The 20,602-nt window shown below is 38.2% G+C and overlaps 1 protein-coding gene and 1 long non-coding RNA gene across 5 annotated transcripts in view; one reads left to right on the top strand and one right to left on the bottom strand.

Moving 5' to 3' along the window:
• Positions 1-20,602, top strand: part of TMEM67 (transmembrane protein 67) — a 38,642-nt gene that overhangs the window by 11,982 nt on the left and 6,058 nt on the right. For all 4 annotated transcript variants that reach the window (XM_048939606.1, XM_048939607.1, XM_048939605.1 and 1 more), the window contains exons 4-23: positions 553-652; positions 1,164-1,233; positions 1,333-1,407; positions 2,824-2,886; positions 4,111-4,265; positions 4,382-4,490; positions 6,583-6,669; positions 7,495-7,560; positions 8,576-8,732; positions 9,227-9,350; positions 10,518-10,623; positions 11,988-12,044; positions 12,139-12,237; positions 12,662-12,760; positions 13,130-13,216; positions 13,848-13,947; positions 14,049-14,188; positions 16,976-17,116; positions 17,988-18,068; positions 19,120-19,236. In XM_048939606.1, the coding sequence (XP_048795563.1) occupies positions 553-652; positions 1,164-1,233; positions 1,333-1,407; positions 2,824-2,886; positions 4,111-4,265; positions 4,382-4,490; positions 6,583-6,669; positions 7,495-7,560; positions 8,576-8,732; positions 9,227-9,350; positions 10,518-10,623; positions 11,988-12,044; positions 12,139-12,237; positions 12,662-12,760; positions 13,130-13,216; positions 13,848-13,947; positions 14,049-14,188; positions 16,976-17,116; positions 17,988-18,068; positions 19,120-19,236 (2,033 nt within the window). The remainder of the gene's footprint in view (positions 1-552; positions 653-1,163; positions 1,234-1,332; positions 1,408-2,823; positions 2,887-4,110; positions 4,266-4,381; positions 4,491-6,582; positions 6,670-7,494; positions 7,561-8,575; positions 8,733-9,226; positions 9,351-10,517; positions 10,624-11,987; positions 12,045-12,138; positions 12,238-12,661; positions 12,761-13,129; positions 13,217-13,847; positions 13,948-14,048; positions 14,189-16,975; positions 17,117-17,987; positions 18,069-19,119; positions 19,237-20,602) is intronic.
• On the bottom strand, positions 4,498-6,025 carry LOC125690877 (uncharacterized). Its single transcript, XR_007375817.1, has 3 exons — positions 5,902-6,025; positions 4,765-4,869; positions 4,498-4,629 (listed from the first exon to the last, which is right to left on the bottom strand). It is a non-coding gene; the product is annotated as an uncharacterized LOC125690877 (long non-coding RNA).

The raw sequence follows: 20,602 nt of genomic DNA, 5'->3' as shown, positions 1-20,602 counted from the left end.
TCAAACCTGAAAAGCTTGGAACGGCTAGGAAAGCACCCTCCAGCACCCACTGCCAGGCAGCAAGAGAGCGCCCCCCCCACCCGGAAGGGCCAGATCCCGTGACTGCTGTAATGTACAGGGATAGGTAGCTGGGATTGGGGCAGTGACACTTTAATGCCCCGTACACTACATGATGTTTTGATGTGGAATACTGAAACCCAAAAACAAAAAAACAAAAACAAACAACATAGAACCATGACAACTACAGTGGTGTGTATGCATTATATAAACAACACATTGGCATACGTACATATATAGAGTCAGAAAATCATTAAGGTTGAAGAAGACCTCTAAGATCATCGAGTCCAACTGTCAGCCCAACATAAATAAATATGAGTATGCATTTATGGTGGATGTACTGTGCGAGTTGTGCTTTTGATTTGGAGGAGACAAAATCTTTGCATTTATTTCAGATCTCTGCACTGACGCTTTCATTCTTAGCACTTTTTTTAAGCTGCATGACATACTGTGCATCACACTGTTATATCACAGCTGCTTTTCTTTTCAACTCAGTGGAAAGAAGTGTTGATGGCATTTTGCTAAATGAAGCATTGTGTGTAGTTTGTAATGGGAGCGCAGAGTCGTTCTCCGCTTCAGATGCGTTAGGAAGCAGGTAAGTATTCTTCCTTTTTACTGATAATTTTGGAAGTCTCATATTCTGTTTAAATGGAATATTTCTGAGATGAAGTCTGTATCCATGGGATACAAACAGTTATGAATAATAGAAATGTTCTCTTTTGCTTCTACTGTATACGTCCTTAAAGCTTGGTGAGAGTCTTAAAAGCAATGAGTTGGAATTTCTCGAGCCAATATCAAACTTAATATGCATTGTGTTTGATAAAATCTTTACCTTACCATTGTTCTTTTGATTTTTTTGTGTGTTTTGCTTCTGTGGGCTTTTTCTGTTGTTTGTTTTGATAACTGTATCATTTCTTTGCTTCTTCACTGACAGTAGAAACAAACTAATAACGAGTTTTGGATTTCAGTTTGAATTGTTGAAGATGCTCATGGTGTCATTAGGCCTTACCTCTTCAAAAGGCATCCTATGTAATCAGCATTCACTAAGCACTTAATATCATACTTAACTGCATTTTAAGTGTTTCTTTCATGTTTGCAATCCGTAGGTGTGTAAGATGTGAACAGACATTCATCAATGTAAGCAAGTCGTGTGACTGTAGCACCCCAAATATTTTAGTAAGTAGAGGAATGCTTATTTCATCAAAGTTCAGAAAAATGAAAAGTTGTGTTGGAAAATACAAACATTTCCATTTGTAAATTTCGTTTCTTTTTCAGAGTGGAGGTTTATGTTTCAGCGCTCGTGAAAGCTTACCTCCAAAGGGAATTGCAACTGTTCGGTTTGGACAGCTAGTAAGTATTTTTGTACTGAAGCATTTTCAAGCTGTATCCAGCAAGTCTTTTAAATTCTCTTCCTGGAAAACGAAGGTGGTGGTTTGCTGTCCAGTCGCAGTGATTGTGAGGTAATTTGCATCAGCATAGAGAGAGGAGTAGATATGTAGATCTGGCAAGCATTGCTCTGTTGGGATAGGTTTAAGAACATCTTGGAGGCTGAAAAGTGGAGGTAATCTACACAAGTTTGGTATCAAAACAAAGTTGTATGTGGTCTGTTGTATTTATTGTGTGTGGACTTCTTTGGTGGCGTGCAGCAACAGAACAAAGGGCAACGGGCAGAAAGCTTCCTGAAGGACAGGAAATTCCATAATAACACCAGGAAGAACTTCTTTACTGTGTGAGTGATGGAGCACCGGATCAGGCTTCCCAGAGAGGCTGTGGAATCTCCTTCTCTGGGAATATTCAAGACCCATCTTGTTGGGAAGATTTCTGCTCCAATAGGCTTGCTCAGTTATCCCAAAAAGAGACACAGGAGTCTTCAGCTTTCTTTATTCAAATAAAGGGAGAGTCTCCTGAGGGCATTTCTGGGTAGGATCTCTCAATCCACCAGAGGCTCAGCCTCTTTTTACTACCATACCCTGATGCTATAGTGAGCTCGTCCCCTTATCTCCCCAGTACTCAAGGTTCACATTCTTCTCAGTTCACCTACCACGTGTTCATCTCCCCACTAGATACCCCCCTTTGTTTCCTGTGTTTTTACAAACTTTGTAATCTGAATTCACTGTTTGCTGTTTTGCCCAACTTTGTGTCCTGTCAGTCATGCAAGATGTATAAGCAGGTATTAAACCAGCATCTCCTGTCATACACCCAAGATAAATTTGTTCAAATAGTTCTCCTCAGTTTTCATTTGTCAGTCTTACCTTATTTTGCAAGCACGTCTTATCCTTTCTTCATTCATCTCAGTCTCAACTCCTATCTGTGTGACCTACTGTAGGGAATCTACTTTAACAGGGGGGTTGGACTCTGGAAGAGGAGCTCAAGAGTTTGGTTTAAATCCAATTGTAAAATGCAAGTGGTGAAATGAATTTGGCAAATGTGGTTGCAAGTTAAATTTACCATCCAGTCAACTCTTTACTCTTGAAATTATTAGTACTTCCTTGTACAGGAAAAAGAGCTCCTCTGCCACAGAATCTGTACTCAAAACTTCAGTAGTTCCACTCTTATTATGTGTATTTTATCTAACTTATTGGAGTGAAACAAAGGATTTCATTTTGGTGGTTGAGTTTAGAAGGGAGCTGGTTCGATTTAGACATTTTCAAAGGTCAGAAAGCTCTTATAAAAAATAAGTAGCTTCTTCTGTTTGACAGTTTCCCAGACTGTTGCGTTCAGTCAATTGTTCTGAACAAAGACAGTGAAGCTGTTCCTTACTTACAGGGTGAAACACTGACATCGGCTTGGTTTCTGAAAAACCTGCAATCCTCAGCCTCTGCCTGCTGGGTGAGTTTCATTAATGTTTGCAGTTTGCTTTTTTATGCAAAACATGTACTGTGCATAAAATCCCCTCCAACATTGGGGCTTTAGTTTGTGGAAGTTGGCTTGCTTTAAATAACTTTATTTTGAGAAGACAATAGATAAGAGAAATATATATCCAGAATGCTTAGAAAGGCTATTAAGCTCTAATGAATGGTATTGCATTCAGCCACTCTCTGTGGCTGAAATCTTCACAGGGTGAATAGTGTGAAAGTCCTGCAATAGTCAGTTTTGTACTGAGTATATTGGGGGAGGAACCGCTCAAAAATTGGCAGCTGGTCTTTATGTCTTCAGTGGCTTTCAGTTGATAATTCTGTTTTGTGATGGAGAAGGATAACCACTGAACCTTCCATTTTATTTCTGTTTTGATTTATGTGTTAATTTATTTAACTGCATATTGCTCTGGGTGGCAGTAACCATGAAGAGTGGCTGCAGCAACAGAATCACAGTAGCCAAGAGGATAAGCCTGCCTCGTTTACCAGCCCCCTTTTCTCACTCTTGCTTTGCCACATTCCTTTCCTCTCAACCTCGCTTTAACTTCTCATGACCCACGTTTTCTCCCCATTTCACACACACTGCTCTGAGATGCATCCTCCTCCTCATTCCCTTCATTCTCACCAACTGAATCTGTTCTCATCCCATCGATAAGTTTAATCCTGTTTCCCCTGCTGAGCTCTTCCGAGGTGCTGCCTGAATGTTTGTGCAGCTGCTGATCTGATCCATGCAAAGGCAGTGGGTGCTGGCGAGTCAATACTAGTTCTGTTATTGGCACCTGTGTGCAGCTGCCAGGAATCACATGGCAGCAGTTTGTTTGCCAAAATTGAACAATCATGTAAATACAAGGTTTAGAAACAGCAGATTACAAGAAGTACTAAGCTGAAGAGAGGATATTTATGAAGCATGTAGCTATAATAAAGCCTCATTTTTCAGGTGCAGATTTTGATTTATTTATTTATTTATTTTTGAATCATAACAATCCAAATAATGCAAAAAAAAAAAAAAAAAAAAAAAAAAACACCTTTAAAAATGTAGAACCAGAATAACTTGAAGAAAATATTAGATGTTGGCAAAACAAAATCACTTTCAAGTGAAGATGAGGTTTAGGAATGACTAAATGTAACAAATTTTGTATCTCACAAAAAACTGCTCATAGATTTTTTTTTTCTGTGTTCCTGTGTTTCTCCACTGCAGTTGTACTCTAACCTCACAGCATGCCAAGCTCTTGGAAATATGTGTGTGATGAATATGAACTCACTGAGTTCTTCAAGTACAGATGCCTGCGCTTTATTTCAATATATTTATGCCAATACAGCAAGGCTAGGCATTGTTCATTCAATAGCATTCTGGTAAGTTACCTTTTCCATTACATTCTGTCTTGAATTGTGTTTATGGAGTTTATTGTTCTGAGTGTTCTTTGATTTAAAACACTGTGTTTCTGTAGAGAAAACGTGATGTTTTTCAGGAGGCATAATCTGCCATGGCTGTATTATGGCGATCAACCAGGATTAGCATCCCAAGTGCTTGAGACAAATCATCTCCCTACTGTCTTCAGTTTTAAAGGAAGAAGTGAGGTAAGTGGGAGGCAATAGATGTGGGGAATTGGATGTTAGGAAGAGGACACCATCACTTGAAAAGTTTTCAATTTGTGCAGATCCAAGTCCACTAAAGATGATTTTTAGGCAGCTGGTGTAACAAAACTCAGTGGGAGATCTGTATGGAAGAAGAGAGTGATATTTATGTTAAAAAAACTTCTCCAGGAAAATATTATTTTACTAACTCACACTTGCACACATTTCTGTTGCTCATACTTGTGTGCTCACATTTGTAATGCAGAGATAAGCATACCTAAGTGATCTGACCAGGACCAATTGTCCTCAGTAAGTCCTCAGTAAGACTCCAAGATTCTTCTGGATTGGCAGTGATAAACTAGAATTTGGATCTTTTATACCCCTACAAAGTTAATAGAAGGTTAGGCATTGTCCTTCACTCCTAGTATTCTTTACTTCAATTTCTCTAAGTCTTAAGAAAGTTGTTACATGTGTTTTTCCCTTACTTGAAATGCATACGTCCTTACAGCTCTGTCAGTTTTCCTCATGAGCTAATTAGAAAAATAAGGGTGTAAGTGATGTGCTGTAACTTTGCTGCTGTACTCCTGGTGTCAGGGTGCAGAGTTTTTACTGGCATGTCTGACCTGTAGTTTTATCTCAGCCCTCCCCTCAGTTGCAGTGATGGGAACTGTATTCTCCATAGTTGTTACACTATTTAAGCCCTTCCTTCTCTTGTTTCTGGCACTTATGCACATATTTCTATTCATATGTCCATTACATCAACTTTCATTTTTGTGTTACAAGTCTGAACAAGCTGAGTTCTATCAAAAATTGATTCAATCAAAAATTCCAGCTCAGAAATGTCATTTTCTTTAGATAAGTAATTGGTGTTTTATTTTATGAAATTGTTTTAAAGTTAGTAAAATTGGAATAGTTCATACAGATTAAGTAGATCACAGAGAATAGTTTTAGTGGTAACCTGTTGTTTGTACTGCTATATTTATCTTTTCTTCCACTTGACTCAAAAATAAACTATTAGGCTTTTTAGCCAAGTTGTGTTGTGTTTTATATTAAACAAAGTTGCAGTGTTGCAGTTCAGCTTCTGTTTTAACAAGTAAGAAGTGTTCATCGTAAGGCTGAAATTCTGAGGCTGCTGTATGTTAGAAACCTGCATAGATTTCAGATTACATAGGGCATATCAACCTGTATAATTTTCTTAATGTGAATAGATTTTTCCAGCCCTACCAGTTCTAACAGCAGAGGCCTATAAAACAAAATACTTATTATATATCTATAGGAAATGGAAATAAGAGGCTGGAGAGATATACAAAATCCATTCCAGCAAAATAGAAAAAGTTACGTTATAACTGAGCTGTTTTGTCACTGTCAATTAAAATATCTCAGTATTTATTACTTTTGTTAGGTTTACCTTTACCTGCCAGTACTGAGATAAATACAGGAGGGCAGAGGCCTCTCAGCAGAAATCAAGAAGTAAGACTCGTGTTCTTTTTCACTAAGTTTAAATAAATGTTTTTTACAGTCATTTAAGGCTGCCAGCCTTTAAATGAGGTTAGGAAGGTTCTGGTTGCACAGGTGAACTGTTTGCAGCTGTGCTCCTAGGCCTGGCCGTGCCCCTTCACCAGGTGCTTCAACCATTGGTTCAGGCCACGACCTAAGGGTCTCATACACCACCAAATCACCACCAAATGTGAAAGTAGTTGAATAAGCATGATCTGGTAGAAGCATAGCAGTGGTATGGTTTTGTAGCTTTTAGGTTGTAGGTAATTTGTGTTGATTGTGAGTTTGAGTTGAGCAAATGCCTGATATATCTAATATACAATTACGGGTGTGCACTCAAGAGAAACCATTTTCTATTCTCTTGGAAGCTTTTGGTTTGAGGGCAAAAAAATACAAGCAAAAAGTGAGGCTATAAAAGAAAAAAAAAGGTAATTAAGTTTAAAAACAAGCAAACAAAAAAAGTAAAATACCAAAACTAAGAGTATAAAATCCAAGGGGGAAAAATAAATCATCCTACTGAAAGTTTTAGAGGTGCATAGAACAATGAGACAGTAAACCCTAAAGTGTTTTGTTGTTTGTCTCCTTTTTTTATCATCAGGATGTGAAACTGCAGTTTATTGCAGCCTCGTATGATGCAGCAGGAAACTTTCTTAAATGGCAGAGTTTGGAAGGAGGCCTCTTACAGGTAGGTTTGATGTAATTGCCTTTTTTGGGTAGCGGTGGTGTTGTGACTGCCTGTAGGCAAAGCCTTCAAACAAAAGCCAAGTGTCTCATTACTACAGTAGTGACAGTTCATAAGGTAAACGTGGGTAGATTAGGGAAAGTAACCCTCGATTGAGTCTCAAGATGATCTCTCCAAAATGAAGAGTGTAATCTCAGCAACCCATCGTCCAGTGGTCCAATATCTGCTTAAAATACCTGAAAGTTCTGAGAAAGAGCAGAAATTGGAAGCTATGGAATGTAACAAAGCATAATTCGGTCAGCAGTCCAGCAGTGATGTAGGCTCTCTCAGCAATTCTCTAGGCTGGCAATAAGAGGAAGATGGGCAAAAACAATCAGGAATTGTCCATTCTCTTGTCTAAGCCCTTCACGTCACTCTCGGTGCACTTTGCTTTCAATGCTTCAGTATCTGCAGAAGAATAGCTGACGTTCAGGATTTCGATGATGGTTTGCTGTTTGTTTTGGTACCTTCTCAGGATGAATTGTCTTGCTTCTGCCTTCCAGATTTTAAGGAAATGGGTGATTGAGAAAATGGGTTACTGAGCTAGTGATGACATTGGAAAATACTGTGCGAGAATAAATTCAAACAGCATTTTAACACCTACATTAATACAATGAGTATTATTGCTTACTCTTTAAAACCAATCCTTAAAAATAGAACAAAATAAAACTCGGTGTATATTTCATGAACCTGCTGATTATATAAGCTGCTTGGGGTACCTTTGAATTTTTAGTGTCAGAAAGTAATAGCCTAATTGAATTAGCCTAATTATTATTATGTTTTGTTCAGCTTTGTCCTGATACCCAGACTAAATTGAGTGCAGCTTACGTATTTGGAACAACTTATGAACAAAGCGTAAGTAAGAGAGAAAACGCTTTTCTGACTATTTAAGTTAAATTGCTTTATGTATCATCAATAACTCAGTGCTAAGCAGTCCCAGCTCTCTGCCTTTCCTTGTAGGAGAGGTGCTCCAGTCCCTTAATCACCTTCATGGCCTTGCACTGGGCTATATCAAGTAGCAATGTACCTCTCATGCTGGTGAGCAGAGAACCAGACACAATATTCCATGACTGGTGTTTGTGCTATTTCTAATTTTGTGTCTGAAAGTTGCTAGAATATTTTTTCCTGGTCTTTTGAAAAATAGCAGAAGAAATGTTAGCAGAGCTTCATTCTCATTGGTTATCTGCTCAACTGCAGTCATTTTTATGAATCACAGAATTGTAGGGGTTGGAAGGGACCTCCAGAGATCATCGAGTCCAACCCCCCTGCCAAAGCAGGTTCCCTACAGCAGGTCGCACAGGTAGGCATCCAGGCGAGACTTGAACATCTCCAGAGAAGGAGACTCCACCACCTCCCTGGGCAGCCTGTTCCAGTGCTCCGTCACCTCACTGTAAAGAAGTTCTTGTGCACATTTGTGCGGAACTTCCTATGCTGCAGTTTCTGGCCGTTTCCCCTTGTCCTGTCTCCATTCACCACTGAAAAGAGTCCGGCCTCGCCATTCTGCCCCCCACACCTTAGATATTTATAGACCTGGATCAGGTCCCCTCTCAGTCTTCTTTTCTCAAGGCTGAACAGACCCAGTTCACTCAGTCTTTCCTCATAGCAGAGATGCTCCAGGCCCTTCACCATTTTTGTGGCCCTCCGCTGGACTCTTTCCAAGAGATCCCTGTCTTTTTTGTACTGGGGAGCCCAGAAGTGGGCTTCATATGAAATCATTAGTATGCCATAATTGCAAGTAGCTAGAATGCGTTGTCTTTTGCAAAGGGCAGAACAGATTTCATAGCAGTTTTATAAGGGAAGAATCCACGAGTTGAGAAAATCATGAAATGGCTGAAGTGACCTTTGCATTCTGATGGTTTTTTCCTCGTAGTGCAAGATTTCCGTTTCCAAGATTTTACTGGATTTTACTAATCCAATCTTTTATGACCTGTTCTATGAATATAACGGTGACAGTGGACAGCAATACCTTTGGGCTGTGCCAGTGTTAAATCTGAATCTGCAGTACAGTGAGATGTATGTGAATCAAGGTAAGAATATCACAGTAACAATTCTCTGAATTCTGATAATCTGAATAACTCAGAATGCCAAGGCTTTGTGTTAATTACAGTCTCCAAGTTGTTTTTCAATATACCTTCATCCACTGTAACTTCTCCCTTCCTCCCTTCCTCCCTTCCTCCCTTCCTCCCTTCCTCCCTTCCTCCCTTCCTCCCTTCCTCCCTTCCTCCCTTCCTCCCTTCCTCCCTTCCTCCCTTCCTCCCTTCCTCCCTTCCTCCCTTTCATGAATTTATCATTTTTCTAGGCATGTTCTGATAGTGTTACGTGGAAATTTTGATTGAAGATACTGGTCCAATCAATAGTATGCACAAAAAGATTATCTGGTGTTATTATATACCAGTTTAAATTGGAAATACGTAATTCTCCATCCTGAATACAAGAGTATGTACTGCTTTTATTAGATTTCGTCCTGCCTGTGCATTGAGTTAATTTCTTCAGTATTGAGACTCTCCTTTTCTTTCCAAAGGCAGCAGTATGAGAAACTGGCTTTTGACTCGTCGCTTCTTTTTGGTGGATACATTGAGTGGAAGAGAAAATGACTTGGGAGAGCTACCAAGAATAATTCGAGTTGCTAGCAAAATAACAATAAGGTGATTAAATGCATGGGATATACAGTCTTGTGCAATCTGCATTTTATGGTGTCTTAAGTGGAAGTTGTTTTCTTATTTTGTTTCTCCTATGTTCTGTGCTGTTTTTTCCATTGCTTACTTGACAGTAGCAGGAGTTTCTGTAGGTTATTCTCCTGAGTGAGAGAGAATACCTAACACTGATCTGTGGGGCTTAAAGTCACTGTGATTACTTCTCACTTAAGATGGATCAATCTATGTATGCATAATGCAAGTTAATGGGCATTCAGTCATCTTATATGAGCAAGTGTCATCAGAACTCCCCTGTGGTTTTTTGATGTGTATATTGCTGACTGTATATTGCTGACTGTATAAGGGTGCTCTTTCATATTCCATATTCTTTTTGCAGTGTTTTTACAAGCTCTGGCCTATAAATGTTGTCATACAGTCCAGAATGGTCTTGTAGTCATTATACGTACAGTAGCCTTGTAGAGGAAGACTGCCTTTTAGGGTCATCACTGCTTGTGAATCTGCAGTGGAATCTGTTTTGAAAGAACATTTTCTTTCCTTCTTTATGTAACGTATTTCTCTGAGATCGGTGTCCAAACAAAATTGAGATCTTTTATCAGCACTTCTTTACAATTTAGTATGAAATTATAGTTAAAAAGATTGCTGATTAGCAGTGTATCATCACCTATGCAGGTAAGCATCTTGAAGGTTAATTTAATGTACCAGCTCTGGTCGTTATGACGTACATACAATGCTTTTCAAAAAGGTAAGGATTAGTTTATTAGGAGACCTGAAGAGAACAGTACTGTTCCCCTCCTCCTCCCCCTTCCAAAAACAGAATAATGAAATAAATTCTAAACAAGTATAGAAAAACTTGTTCTGCAGTGTTTTGAGAAAACTCACCTTTTGCAATTGACTTCCAGAATGTGAATAGTATGTAAGGATTGATTCGAGCACCACCTTACAAACAAAGGCCCTCGCCCAGCTTTTCCTTTTATCTATTTGTGTCGGGGTTGCTTTTAAAATGTGAATTGCCACAGTTCTGAGTTTGCATTGTGCATTTGATTGATCAGGTTGTTCTCTTTATGCAGCATTTCCTGTCAGTGCAAGTTTCAGTCAATACCTTCCAAGCAGCTCATCCCTTTGCTGCGGTTAAATAATGCTCTGTTTGTATTTCTGCAGTATTCGTCTGGTATCCCACTCTCAGAAAGGAACTATCCACCCACCTCTCCTTACTGTTGCTTACACAGATGTGCTTGTCCAAAACCCCGATACCCAGAGCGTGACGGTGAGACCCTCTTGCTATCTCAATTGCACTGGTTTTGTCAATCAGCCTTTTAGTTCTGTTGAAATTCTGCTTCACTGAGCATGCTGGAAGGGTTGTAAAAAGTGAAGCAGTCTGTAGTTTTGCTCAGTTGTGAAGTTGCAAGTTTTCACCCAAACAAAGCTTTTAAGATGAAGCAGTTGAAAGCTTCTTCCTATTGTCTCAAGTCTTTTCTAAATCAAGATATGTAGGATTTTACAATTGGGTTTGTAATAGTAAATTAGACTGTAGGGCAAAGGAAATACTAAAAGTGTATCTGATTTGTGGAGTGCACTAAAAGCAGCATTTTATGCAAGAAATTGAATATTTTTCTTTAAAGAAGTGCATTAGGAGGAAGTTGTTATGACACAGATCAGATCACTTGTGGTTTAAGTTAAAATATTGATAATGCATATATAACATCCTTTATTTTTTTTGTCTGCTTATGTTAATTATTTGCAACAGATCTTAAGAATTAAAGTGAAATAATTCAATAATCTGTATCTGGAGGGAATCGGAAACAAGTGCCTTGTTTGCTTGTTAGATCACACTGCTTATAAATAAATGAAAATACTGAATTTAACATAACACAACAATGATTCTGCCACAAATAAATACTAATAATAATGTTTTCTGCTTATCAACGTTCCTCTGCAGTTCAGGTATCCAGTTCAGGTAGACATTCAACTGGGAATTCCTGGTACTGGAACCATTCCTCACATTCTGTATCAGCTGAACGAAATGAAGGAAGGGATGGGGAATTAGAAGGATAGGAAAACAAAAGTCAGCTTTCTTCTCTGTCAAGATCACGTCTTTATTTAACCACAGAATTAGGTCTTAGAATAGGTAAACAGCTAGAGAGAGCAATTTTGGTGTTGTGTGACAGTTTTTATTTCACTCAAGTTGGAAAAGAAAGCTGTCTGAGCTATGTAAGAGCTCACTTAATGATTTTGTACGTTGACGTAGTTAGATTAAATCTTCTTTTAATCAACAGTGGTAAGGGGAAAGTATCAAACCTGTGGTGTTCACTCTCAGGTGGAAAAAATGCATGCAAAGTTGAAAGGATTATAATAGGGTGCAGCTGTGAACCTGGAGGTAGTAGGGGTTCATCCCTAGGGTTATTGTTAGTAAAGCCAGCACTAAGAGTTGGAAGCACACGTGCTTGTTCTGTGCTTGGTACTGTAGCACATCAGGTGAGGATGCTTGCAGGAGAAGATTGGTGTTGCACCCACACTGTAACCCTAGATGGGGATCCCTATCAGCTAACAACTGGGACCCCCCACTGGTTACAATCGTTGTGGCATCTAAAAATTTCTACAGATATTTACTTCTTCTATCTGAATTTTCAGGTTTCCTTCTCAGTCCGTTATGAGATGAATCAGTCGGAGGCTCAGATTCAGACAGATGTAAGTTGTATTGCCATTTAACTCACCAGTGTAATGATTTGCTTCTGTTTTGTCTTCTTAAAAATCCCTACAGAGAATGTATCATTTATTTCAGATCACGTTGGGCGTGCTGGGGGGGCTCGCAGTGTTATGGTCCCTTCTCAGGACTGCAGGCTGGAAGAGGCGTACAGGCAGTTCTGTGATTGACTTACAGGTATAAATAACTGTAAACCAAACAAGGACATTTTCCTCTCTTTAAGGAGACCTTTGCTGTCATTCATTCCCTGTGATGTAACTATTCTGTTCCCTATGGTAACTGATATAATTTCTAGCCTGCCTGCACAGAGCTATGACTTGGAGTTAGGGTCACTTGAGGAAGTAGGCTTCTTGCATTCTTTGCATTCTGATGCTGTCATTCAGGAAATAGCTTTGCTTGGAGATAAAAGAGCTATTTGGATCAGTTGAGTGGCTTTGTTTTCAAAGTCATTCTTTTATATATTTATTATGGCTGCAGTACAAAATTGATGTCTGGGGCTACTTCTCACTACTAAGAGGTTCCTGAAATGTCTTATACAAACATACACATGCGTGGCTTAACTATATTTGCAAACCTGTACAGTGTGCTTTTATAATTGCAGACAGTTTTCAAGTTCTTACTGTTTTATGCTGGAGACCTTGCCAACGTGTTCTTTACCGTCACAGTGGGCACAGGGATTTATTGGCTCGTGTTCTTCAAAGTAAGTGTTTTCCCAGATTTTGGTGTTATATGAATAACTATTAATGTGGCATTATTTTATATGATCATTTTTACACAAAAATTCATTGTCTTTTTTTTTTTTTTTTTTTGCCTTTCTGATCAGACCATTGAGGCAAGTTGGTATATGATATTCTATTCTGTGTGCTTAAGTTCTTGTGATCACCTGTTTCTCTTCCTTAGGTTCCTTTGTGCTTGCAGTCTGCTTAAGAGTCAGCTAAAATATTTTATGAACTTGAACCCATTGCATGTTAAATATGGATCTTTTTTGCAAAAGGCATTCAGTCCTGAGCCCTTCATATATTGTTACGTTTGCCTTCTGCACTGTTTCAATGTTGGTTCTTAATTACAGGCTCAGCAGTTTGTCTCTGTCGTTTTACCACTCCCATCTCAAGAGAAAGCTTTTGTTACATACATAGCATGTGCTTTTAGCTTAAAGGTAAATATTTTTCCTCTTATATTGAAGACACTTTAACGTACGCATCTGTATATTCAGTAGGCTTGAGCAGTGCATTTTATTTGTGTGTAGAGGTGAACAATTATTCTAAGAATTATGTTATTTTTCCATAGAAATTTATTTTGTGGAGCCTTAATGGGAAAACAAATGTGTAAGGACTCTAAGGAAAGTTATTCTTTCAAGGAGAAAAGTTAAGGAAACCCAAACAAATTAACAACATATCAAGAAAGCCAATGCTTTCTTTTAATGCAGGAAACTGCAGTCAGTTCCTGATTAAAAATGAGCATAATTCAGATTAAAATAATTATCTTCAAACATTCATGTAGAATTAAGAGGTCATTTTTTTGTCTCCATGGAAGCGTATTGAATCAGAATTCACACCACTGATTAATATGTTGTGGAAAATGCTGGGCTGATTTCTTGGAATTTATTATTTTGCTGAATTCTGTTCATAACTCTGGCCATCATCACATGACTTACCATTCTTCCAAGCTTTTAATTATATTTACATATCAAAACTTAGTAACCAAATTGCAGTCTCAAGTGTAGTAAAGTGCATTACTTATTATGAGTTCCATTTCTCTCATTTTCTTCTCTTTTTATTTTTTTACAGGCTCTGCAATTCTTGCAGTTATTGGTTTCACAACTTACTGTAGATATTTTCTTTATTGACTGGGAAAGACCGAAAGGCAGAGTTGTTAAAGCAGTTGAAGGTAACTCCAGCTGTACTTGTTAATATACACAACTTTGGTTAAATCTTGATATTGATCCAAAATATTAAATTCCAGAGCTTTAATGTGTGTATTCTTTTTAGGTGAAGGTGATGTAAAAAGTGCTGCTGCACCTGTGAGCATATGGAGAACGTATTTTATAGCCAATGAGTGGAATGAAATTCAGACAGTGAGGAAGATAAACCCTCTCTTTCAAGTGCTTGCTGTTCTTTTTTTTCTGGAGGTATTACAGCTAAAGTTGTTACTTTTTATTATTCACATCCAAAATGGAACAGTCTGTATTTAATTCCTGCAGGCTCTGCGGATGCCTTTCAGGACCACTTGCATGCATGCTGCTTTGTGAATAACTGTTTTGCTACCTTCTTTTATTCTTATATACAGGTGTACACATCACTGTGCTATTTCGCTAAGGAAGTCTTCAAAGAAAAAACAAACCCTTAGGAAGCTCCATTAGTTTTATTTGTTCTTAAGCTAATGAGTTACCCTAAGCAGCTAAGAGGCTGATACATTTGTGTACGTGCTCAGTTCTGTATTTGCTTACTTGTTCCCTGCTGCCGCAGTCTACAGCTTTATGTCTGGTTTTATATTTGTCTCAACTGGAGTTTCCTCCCTGCTAATTTGCTATTTGGTGTCCTTTTATAAAGCAGGAAATGAAATGTGCCAATTCTGTTCCTGATGTCATCACATAAGGCAGCGTTACAGCTTCAGTTACAGCTCAGGGATATGTGAGAAATCGTGTTTTAGCTTTTCAAAATCATTTGGGCTTGTTTCTTCAGTGCAGTTTAGTAACTACTATTTTGGCAAGTACTCTTAAGGCATATAGCTGTTTATATGAGATTTCTGCATATTTTTAAATACTGTAATTCATTTTAATACGTTTTTAATGTTCTATTTTTCCTTAAAAAGTAAAGCCAGTTAACAAATTAATTCTTCATTAACTGTTTCAGTACTTTTGGTAAATATTGGCCAGATCAGCTTCAGTGCTATGATACGAGGAAGGAGTGAGAGGAAAGAGACCAAGTATTCCCAAAACTTAACTAGCCTCTGTTGAATATTCTTAGGCTCCTGTTATTACTAGTAGGGAAAGACTAATTTATTTAATTTTTTTAAATTTGTTTGTTTGTTTGTTTGTTTTTACATTTTACTTGATAATTCCTGCTGTGAATATGCTCTGGAAGAGTCCCTTTCTTGACACTGATAGTGATGGAAGTCGTGAAGGATACCTGAATAGACTAAAATTGGTGTTTGTGAAAACCTCCAGTAATTTTAATGTCTTTCATTGCTGTTCTGGAGTTTGAAATGTAGTTTCTCTGGAAGGAAAACGCGCTGGATAGATAGAGCTATCAGCTGCTATCAGAAGAAAACTGTATTGGTCAAAAGCTGTTCAGTTCTCATTCATCACAGTTACAGGCTGTGTGGTATTAGTATAGAAGCCTGCAAAGTATTGGTTGGAGGAAGTTGGAAAGTGCTAGAGGAGTCTCCTCTGTCCTAAGGCTTGTGTCTGCCACCTAAGCAGCCTGTGGCTGGCACTGGTCACCATTGCAATGGTGACTCTATGGGTACTGAAGGTAACGTTGGCAGTGTCACTAAGGTTTTGAGTGTTGCATGGGGTATGACTTGGATGGAGTTGAATTTTCTCCTAGCTCTCCGTGCGGAGCTGTATTTTGGATCTGTGGCTGCAACAGTGTTGATAACATAAAGGTGTTTTAGCTGTTGCTCGGCAGCATTTGCACGATATGGCCCTTAGCAAGCAGGGAAAGGGACACAACTTCCCAAAAAATTGTGAAAGGACAGAACCTCAATAGCTGACCCAAAATGCCCAAAGGGACCAGATAGCATCATGCACAACAAACCAGCCCTGAGGGGAATAGGTTTTTCTGATCAGGTAACTGTTCCTGGGCGCTAGTCTACTTGTGGGAGGTATTTGGCGACTGCTTTTTTATCACTTGTTTTAGTTGTTTGGGATGTTGTTGCTGATCCCTTGTCACTGCTTATTAAATTATCTCCACCTTGACCCACAAGTTGCATTGCTTTTGATCGTCCTGTTCTCTGTCCCATCCTGCTGTGGTGGGAATTATCCCATCACAAATATGTTTCTGTTGTAGTTTTACTTCTGAATGATTTTCACGAATGTTCATCACATAAGTGTTTCAATACCAAGTTTTTCTCTCATTATTTTGATTTGGGAACTTTGTTTAGATGGTTTATTTAAAATAGATTCAGCTGTATGGGACAGTGGAGGAAAATATATTTCTGCTCAAAAAAACATCTCAGATTCTTACACTTGAAAAACAAAAATCTGTGATCTCTTCAATATATGTAGGACTGTACAACTGCCTGAAGGGAGGTTGTGAGGAGGAGGGGTTTGGCCTCTTATCCCAGGCAACAAACAGGACCTGAGGAAATGGCTGCAAGTTGTACCAGAGGAGGTTTAGGTTGGACATGAGGAAAAACTTCTTTTCTCAAAGAGTGGTCAGGCACTGGAATGGCTGCCCAGGGAGGTGGTGGAGTCGCCGTCCCTGGCAATGTTCAAGAGGTGCCTGGATGAGGAGCTGCGAGATGTGGTTTAGTGCTTGTGGTGGCAATGGTGATGAGAAGACAGTTGGACTGGATGATCTTGGATTTTCCTTTCCAACCTTGTGATTCTATGATTGTGTGACTAGAAAGCTAGAATTTGGCAGAAATAAGATCTCTCTGCAGTTGAGCAGTAGACTCTTTTAGATTTTTTGAGGAAAAATTAATCTTGATTTGTCATGAGATTTAGCTGTGTATGTTTATTTCTTTGTAAATATTTATAAATGATAATATAAATAAATACGTCTGTGCACAGATCATGTTTTTAAGTGTTTCTCAGTAATAATATTGGATCCCACGACTGGGCTATATCATAATGAACGTGCTGCTACTCCCAGCTCTTTCCTTATTTCCTGTTTTGAGGAAACAATCAGAGCCATAACTAATGCTATTTATTACTTCACATTTTTTTATATTAACCTTTTTATCTCTTCAGGTGGTGGGATTTTCAAACCTGGCTTTAATGGATTCTTCTTCCAGTCTTACAAGAAGCAGCGAGAGTTACATAGCGCCATGGAGCCGCATTTTAAGATTCGGTGTGTCTGCTGCGCTGTGGTTAGCCATTGCCTTCCTGCAGGTATGTTAGGCACATACAGAATGATCAGGTCTTTGTTTTGCTGGTTCTTGGAAAGTAAAATATATCCCTACGGCATCCTAGTGATAATAACACCGCTTACTATGGCAGTGGGTATCACAGAATCATAGAACTGCCTGGGTTGAAAAGGACCACAATGATCATCTGGTTTCAACCCCCTGCTATGTGCAGGGTCGCCAACCAGCAGACCAGGCTGCCCAGAGCCACATCCAGCCTGGCCTTGAATGCCTCCAGGGATGGGGCATCCACAACCTCCTTGGGCAACCTGTTCCAGTGTGTCACCACGCTCTGTGTGAAAAACTTCCCCCTAATGTCTAACCTAAACCTCCCCTGTCTCAGTTTGAAATCATTCCCCATGGTCCTATCACTATCCACCATCATAAACAGCTGTTCTCCCTCCTGTTTATATGCTCCCTTTAAATATTGGAAGTATTGGAGTTTAGGTTGTTTTTCGTTGTTTGTTTTTTTTTTTTGCTTTTTTGATCTGGACTTTGAGCTTGTTGAGTGTGGTACAAGATTAGAATAAAAAAATGAACCTGCCTAACTGTGAGAGATCTTTCTTTGTTGCAGTTTTAATTCTGTCAAAGGGAAGAATTTACTCAGTTCCTTTTTTTTGTTGTAAGCAAATTTAGAGCATCTACCAAGAACAAGAAATGAAAAGCAAATTATTGCTACATCCTTACTTTGTAAAGGAAGGATGTCAATCCTATTTCAAAGAGCTTGATGCAGTGATAACCATTGCAGAAGTCCGTAATTTGTGGATGCTGAACTTTGAAGTTAACTGCTTTACAATTCAGAAAATAAAGTAAAATCTGCTGGAATAACAAAATAAAATACGGTTGATTTATTTCAGATTATATTTTTTGCTGTGTTCTATGAAAGATTTGTTGAAGATAAGTTGAGCCGATTTGTCGATTTGTGTTGTGTGAGCAACGTAAGTATTCCTTTGTATCATTTGGACGGGGACATTTTCACTAGAATAACATTTAAGTTCATTATAAGAGCATTAAGTAATATTTATTCACGTAATTTGTTCAGAGATCACAACCAAAGGAGGTGATTTTTTCCCTCAATTTACTGGTGTAACCTAGAAGATGATTTTACTTCAATTTGAAAACGATTCTGGAATCATCCATGTCAGTATGTACTTCTAGACATGATTTTTACATTGCTGTTTGAAATCATATCAGTTATAATGCTCATACAGAATTCAAGAGTAGAAAATGGTGACGGAAATTTGATAGGGAGTCATTTTTTTCTACTAGTTTTGCATTTTAGTACTTTTTTCTTCTAGACACAACCGTATTGGTTTCAACTTTATGTCCCATTTCCATTCTTATCTTCTGGTTCTTCCTCAAATGTTGATGACTGCCCTGCCTGAAATAGCTGTCATCTTTCTCAAAACCATTCATGCATGTCTGAGCTACTTCCAGTAGTTTGAGACTTGAAGTATTACAGGAAGACTAAGTGAGCACTCACGAGATTCAGTCATTTGGCCAAAAATTTTAAAAAATATAACTACAAACTCCTTTTGTCAGCCTTGCTTTTTCCTTTCCCATGAACATACCACATAGTGCATGGGTTGCAATGAAAGTTAATTTTGTGATACATAAGCATTGTTTCATACTGACTGTTGCATGCAGTCTCCTAGAAACTCAAGTGAAATCACGCATATGTGTTATGTATCACAGAATCAGAATGAAGGCCAATTGGTTACTTTGTTCTCAATTTTTCATTTTTTTGTTCTGTGGAATTAAATTCTTCAAGTTCTTGACTCTGTGATCCTTGCCATTCATGAACTAAACTTGAAGCTGTTCTGCATGCCTACTTACGCATAGAGAAATAAGTGACGATGTTACTAAATGTTTTCCTGCCATACATATTTTGATACGTACCTCCTTTACATTCTCAATCTGCTGATTTACACTGTGGAAAAAATGGTCGTATCTACTGAAAGTATTCTTCTCTTCCTGCACTTCTCTTAGATTTCAGTGTTCCTCCTGTCACACAGCTGCTTTGGTTATTACATCCATGGCCGCTCCGTGCATGGACATGCAGACACCAACATGGAGGAAATGAATATGAACCTAAAGAGAGAAGCAGTAAGTAGGGAAGCTTTACACCTACTTTTAATTATTTTCTTTAATTAATTAATAAATATTTGTATATTTTAAAAGCTTTCAGTTACAGATCTAGTCTCCCATGTTATGTTGCACTGAGTTAAGGTACTTAAAAGATACCAGCTGCTAATCTGCAAATAAGTGACTTGACATTTTCTTTTTAACTAGCTCTTAACCTTTCTTCTTTGCTTTCTCTTTTCTTTCTGTTCTTCAGATTCCTTACACACGAAATTCCTGTTTTTCTAACAAGGTTATTTTTTTTCCATGCATTTCTACACCATCCTTTTTTATATTGAAAAATTATATATTAAAAAAAAAGGATCAGCTACTCTTCTAATAAATTATTTTGTTCCATCTCTTCCTCCTCTGGTGACATCAGCTACCCTTTACAGGCATTCATTTTAATAAACTTAGTAATTATTTTTTCATGTTTCTCGTTAGTTGTATCTTTGCAGCAAGTGTGAAATATCAAATATGATTGGGAGCACAATGCACAAAATTCCATGACATCTTGCTTCGTTGTATGGATAACTAGAAAGAAAGTGCCTTTGGCAAAGGATGTGTCTGTTTTAATGCTAACTGACAAGAAAAAAAATCTAAGCATGAAAATTAACATTCAAATATGGAAATGTAGAGGAATCCTTTAAAGGTTATTTTTGTGTCTCCCTGTGTGTTTTTTTCTGAATTTTAGCATAATACTGGGAGAAGCAAGGAATTTTTTTCCCCAATGTAATTAATGAATTTTCAGTGTTCTTGGGTTTTCTGAGATCTATGAAGCATGACCTGAGAAAGGTATGGAGAAGTCAGGAGTGCAAGGCATAAGAAAGAAGCAAGAAAAATAGAGAATAAATGATAAATGCAAAACAAAAGGCTTCAGAATGAACCTTAAAAGATGTTTTAAAAGGTAATGAATAGAACACAGGTAAAAAGATGAATATGACTTTGTGACAGCAGGGGTCAGGATTTCATGTCCTAAAAAAATCTTGCTGTAATAGCATCATGAGTGCAGTGAATTCAAAGATTTAGAGATATCATGTTGTGTATGTATATATCAGGATATCAAGAAAAACTTCTGTATGGAAAGGGTTGTTAAGCCCTGCAATAGGCTCCCAGGGAGGTGGTTGAGTCACCATCCCTGGATGTGTTTAAAAACCATTTGGATGTGGTGCTCAGGGACATGATTTAGCAGAAGGTTGTTAGTTAGGGTAGTATGGTCAGGTTGTGGTTGCACTCAGTGATCTTTAAGGTCTTTTCCAACCTGAGCTGTTCTATGATTCTACATAAAAGAGAATAAATGAAAAGCCCTTGACTTTTTTTTTTTTCTTATATATTGACTTCCAGTTATTGT

This window comes from Lagopus muta, chromosome 3 (genome assembly GCF_023343835.1).
Source record: "Lagopus muta isolate bLagMut1 chromosome 3, bLagMut1 primary, whole genome shotgun sequence".
Classification (NCBI taxonomy): domain Eukaryota; kingdom Metazoa; phylum Chordata; class Aves; order Galliformes; family Phasianidae; genus Lagopus; species Lagopus muta.
This window is presented reverse-complemented; position numbering and strand designations above follow the sequence as displayed.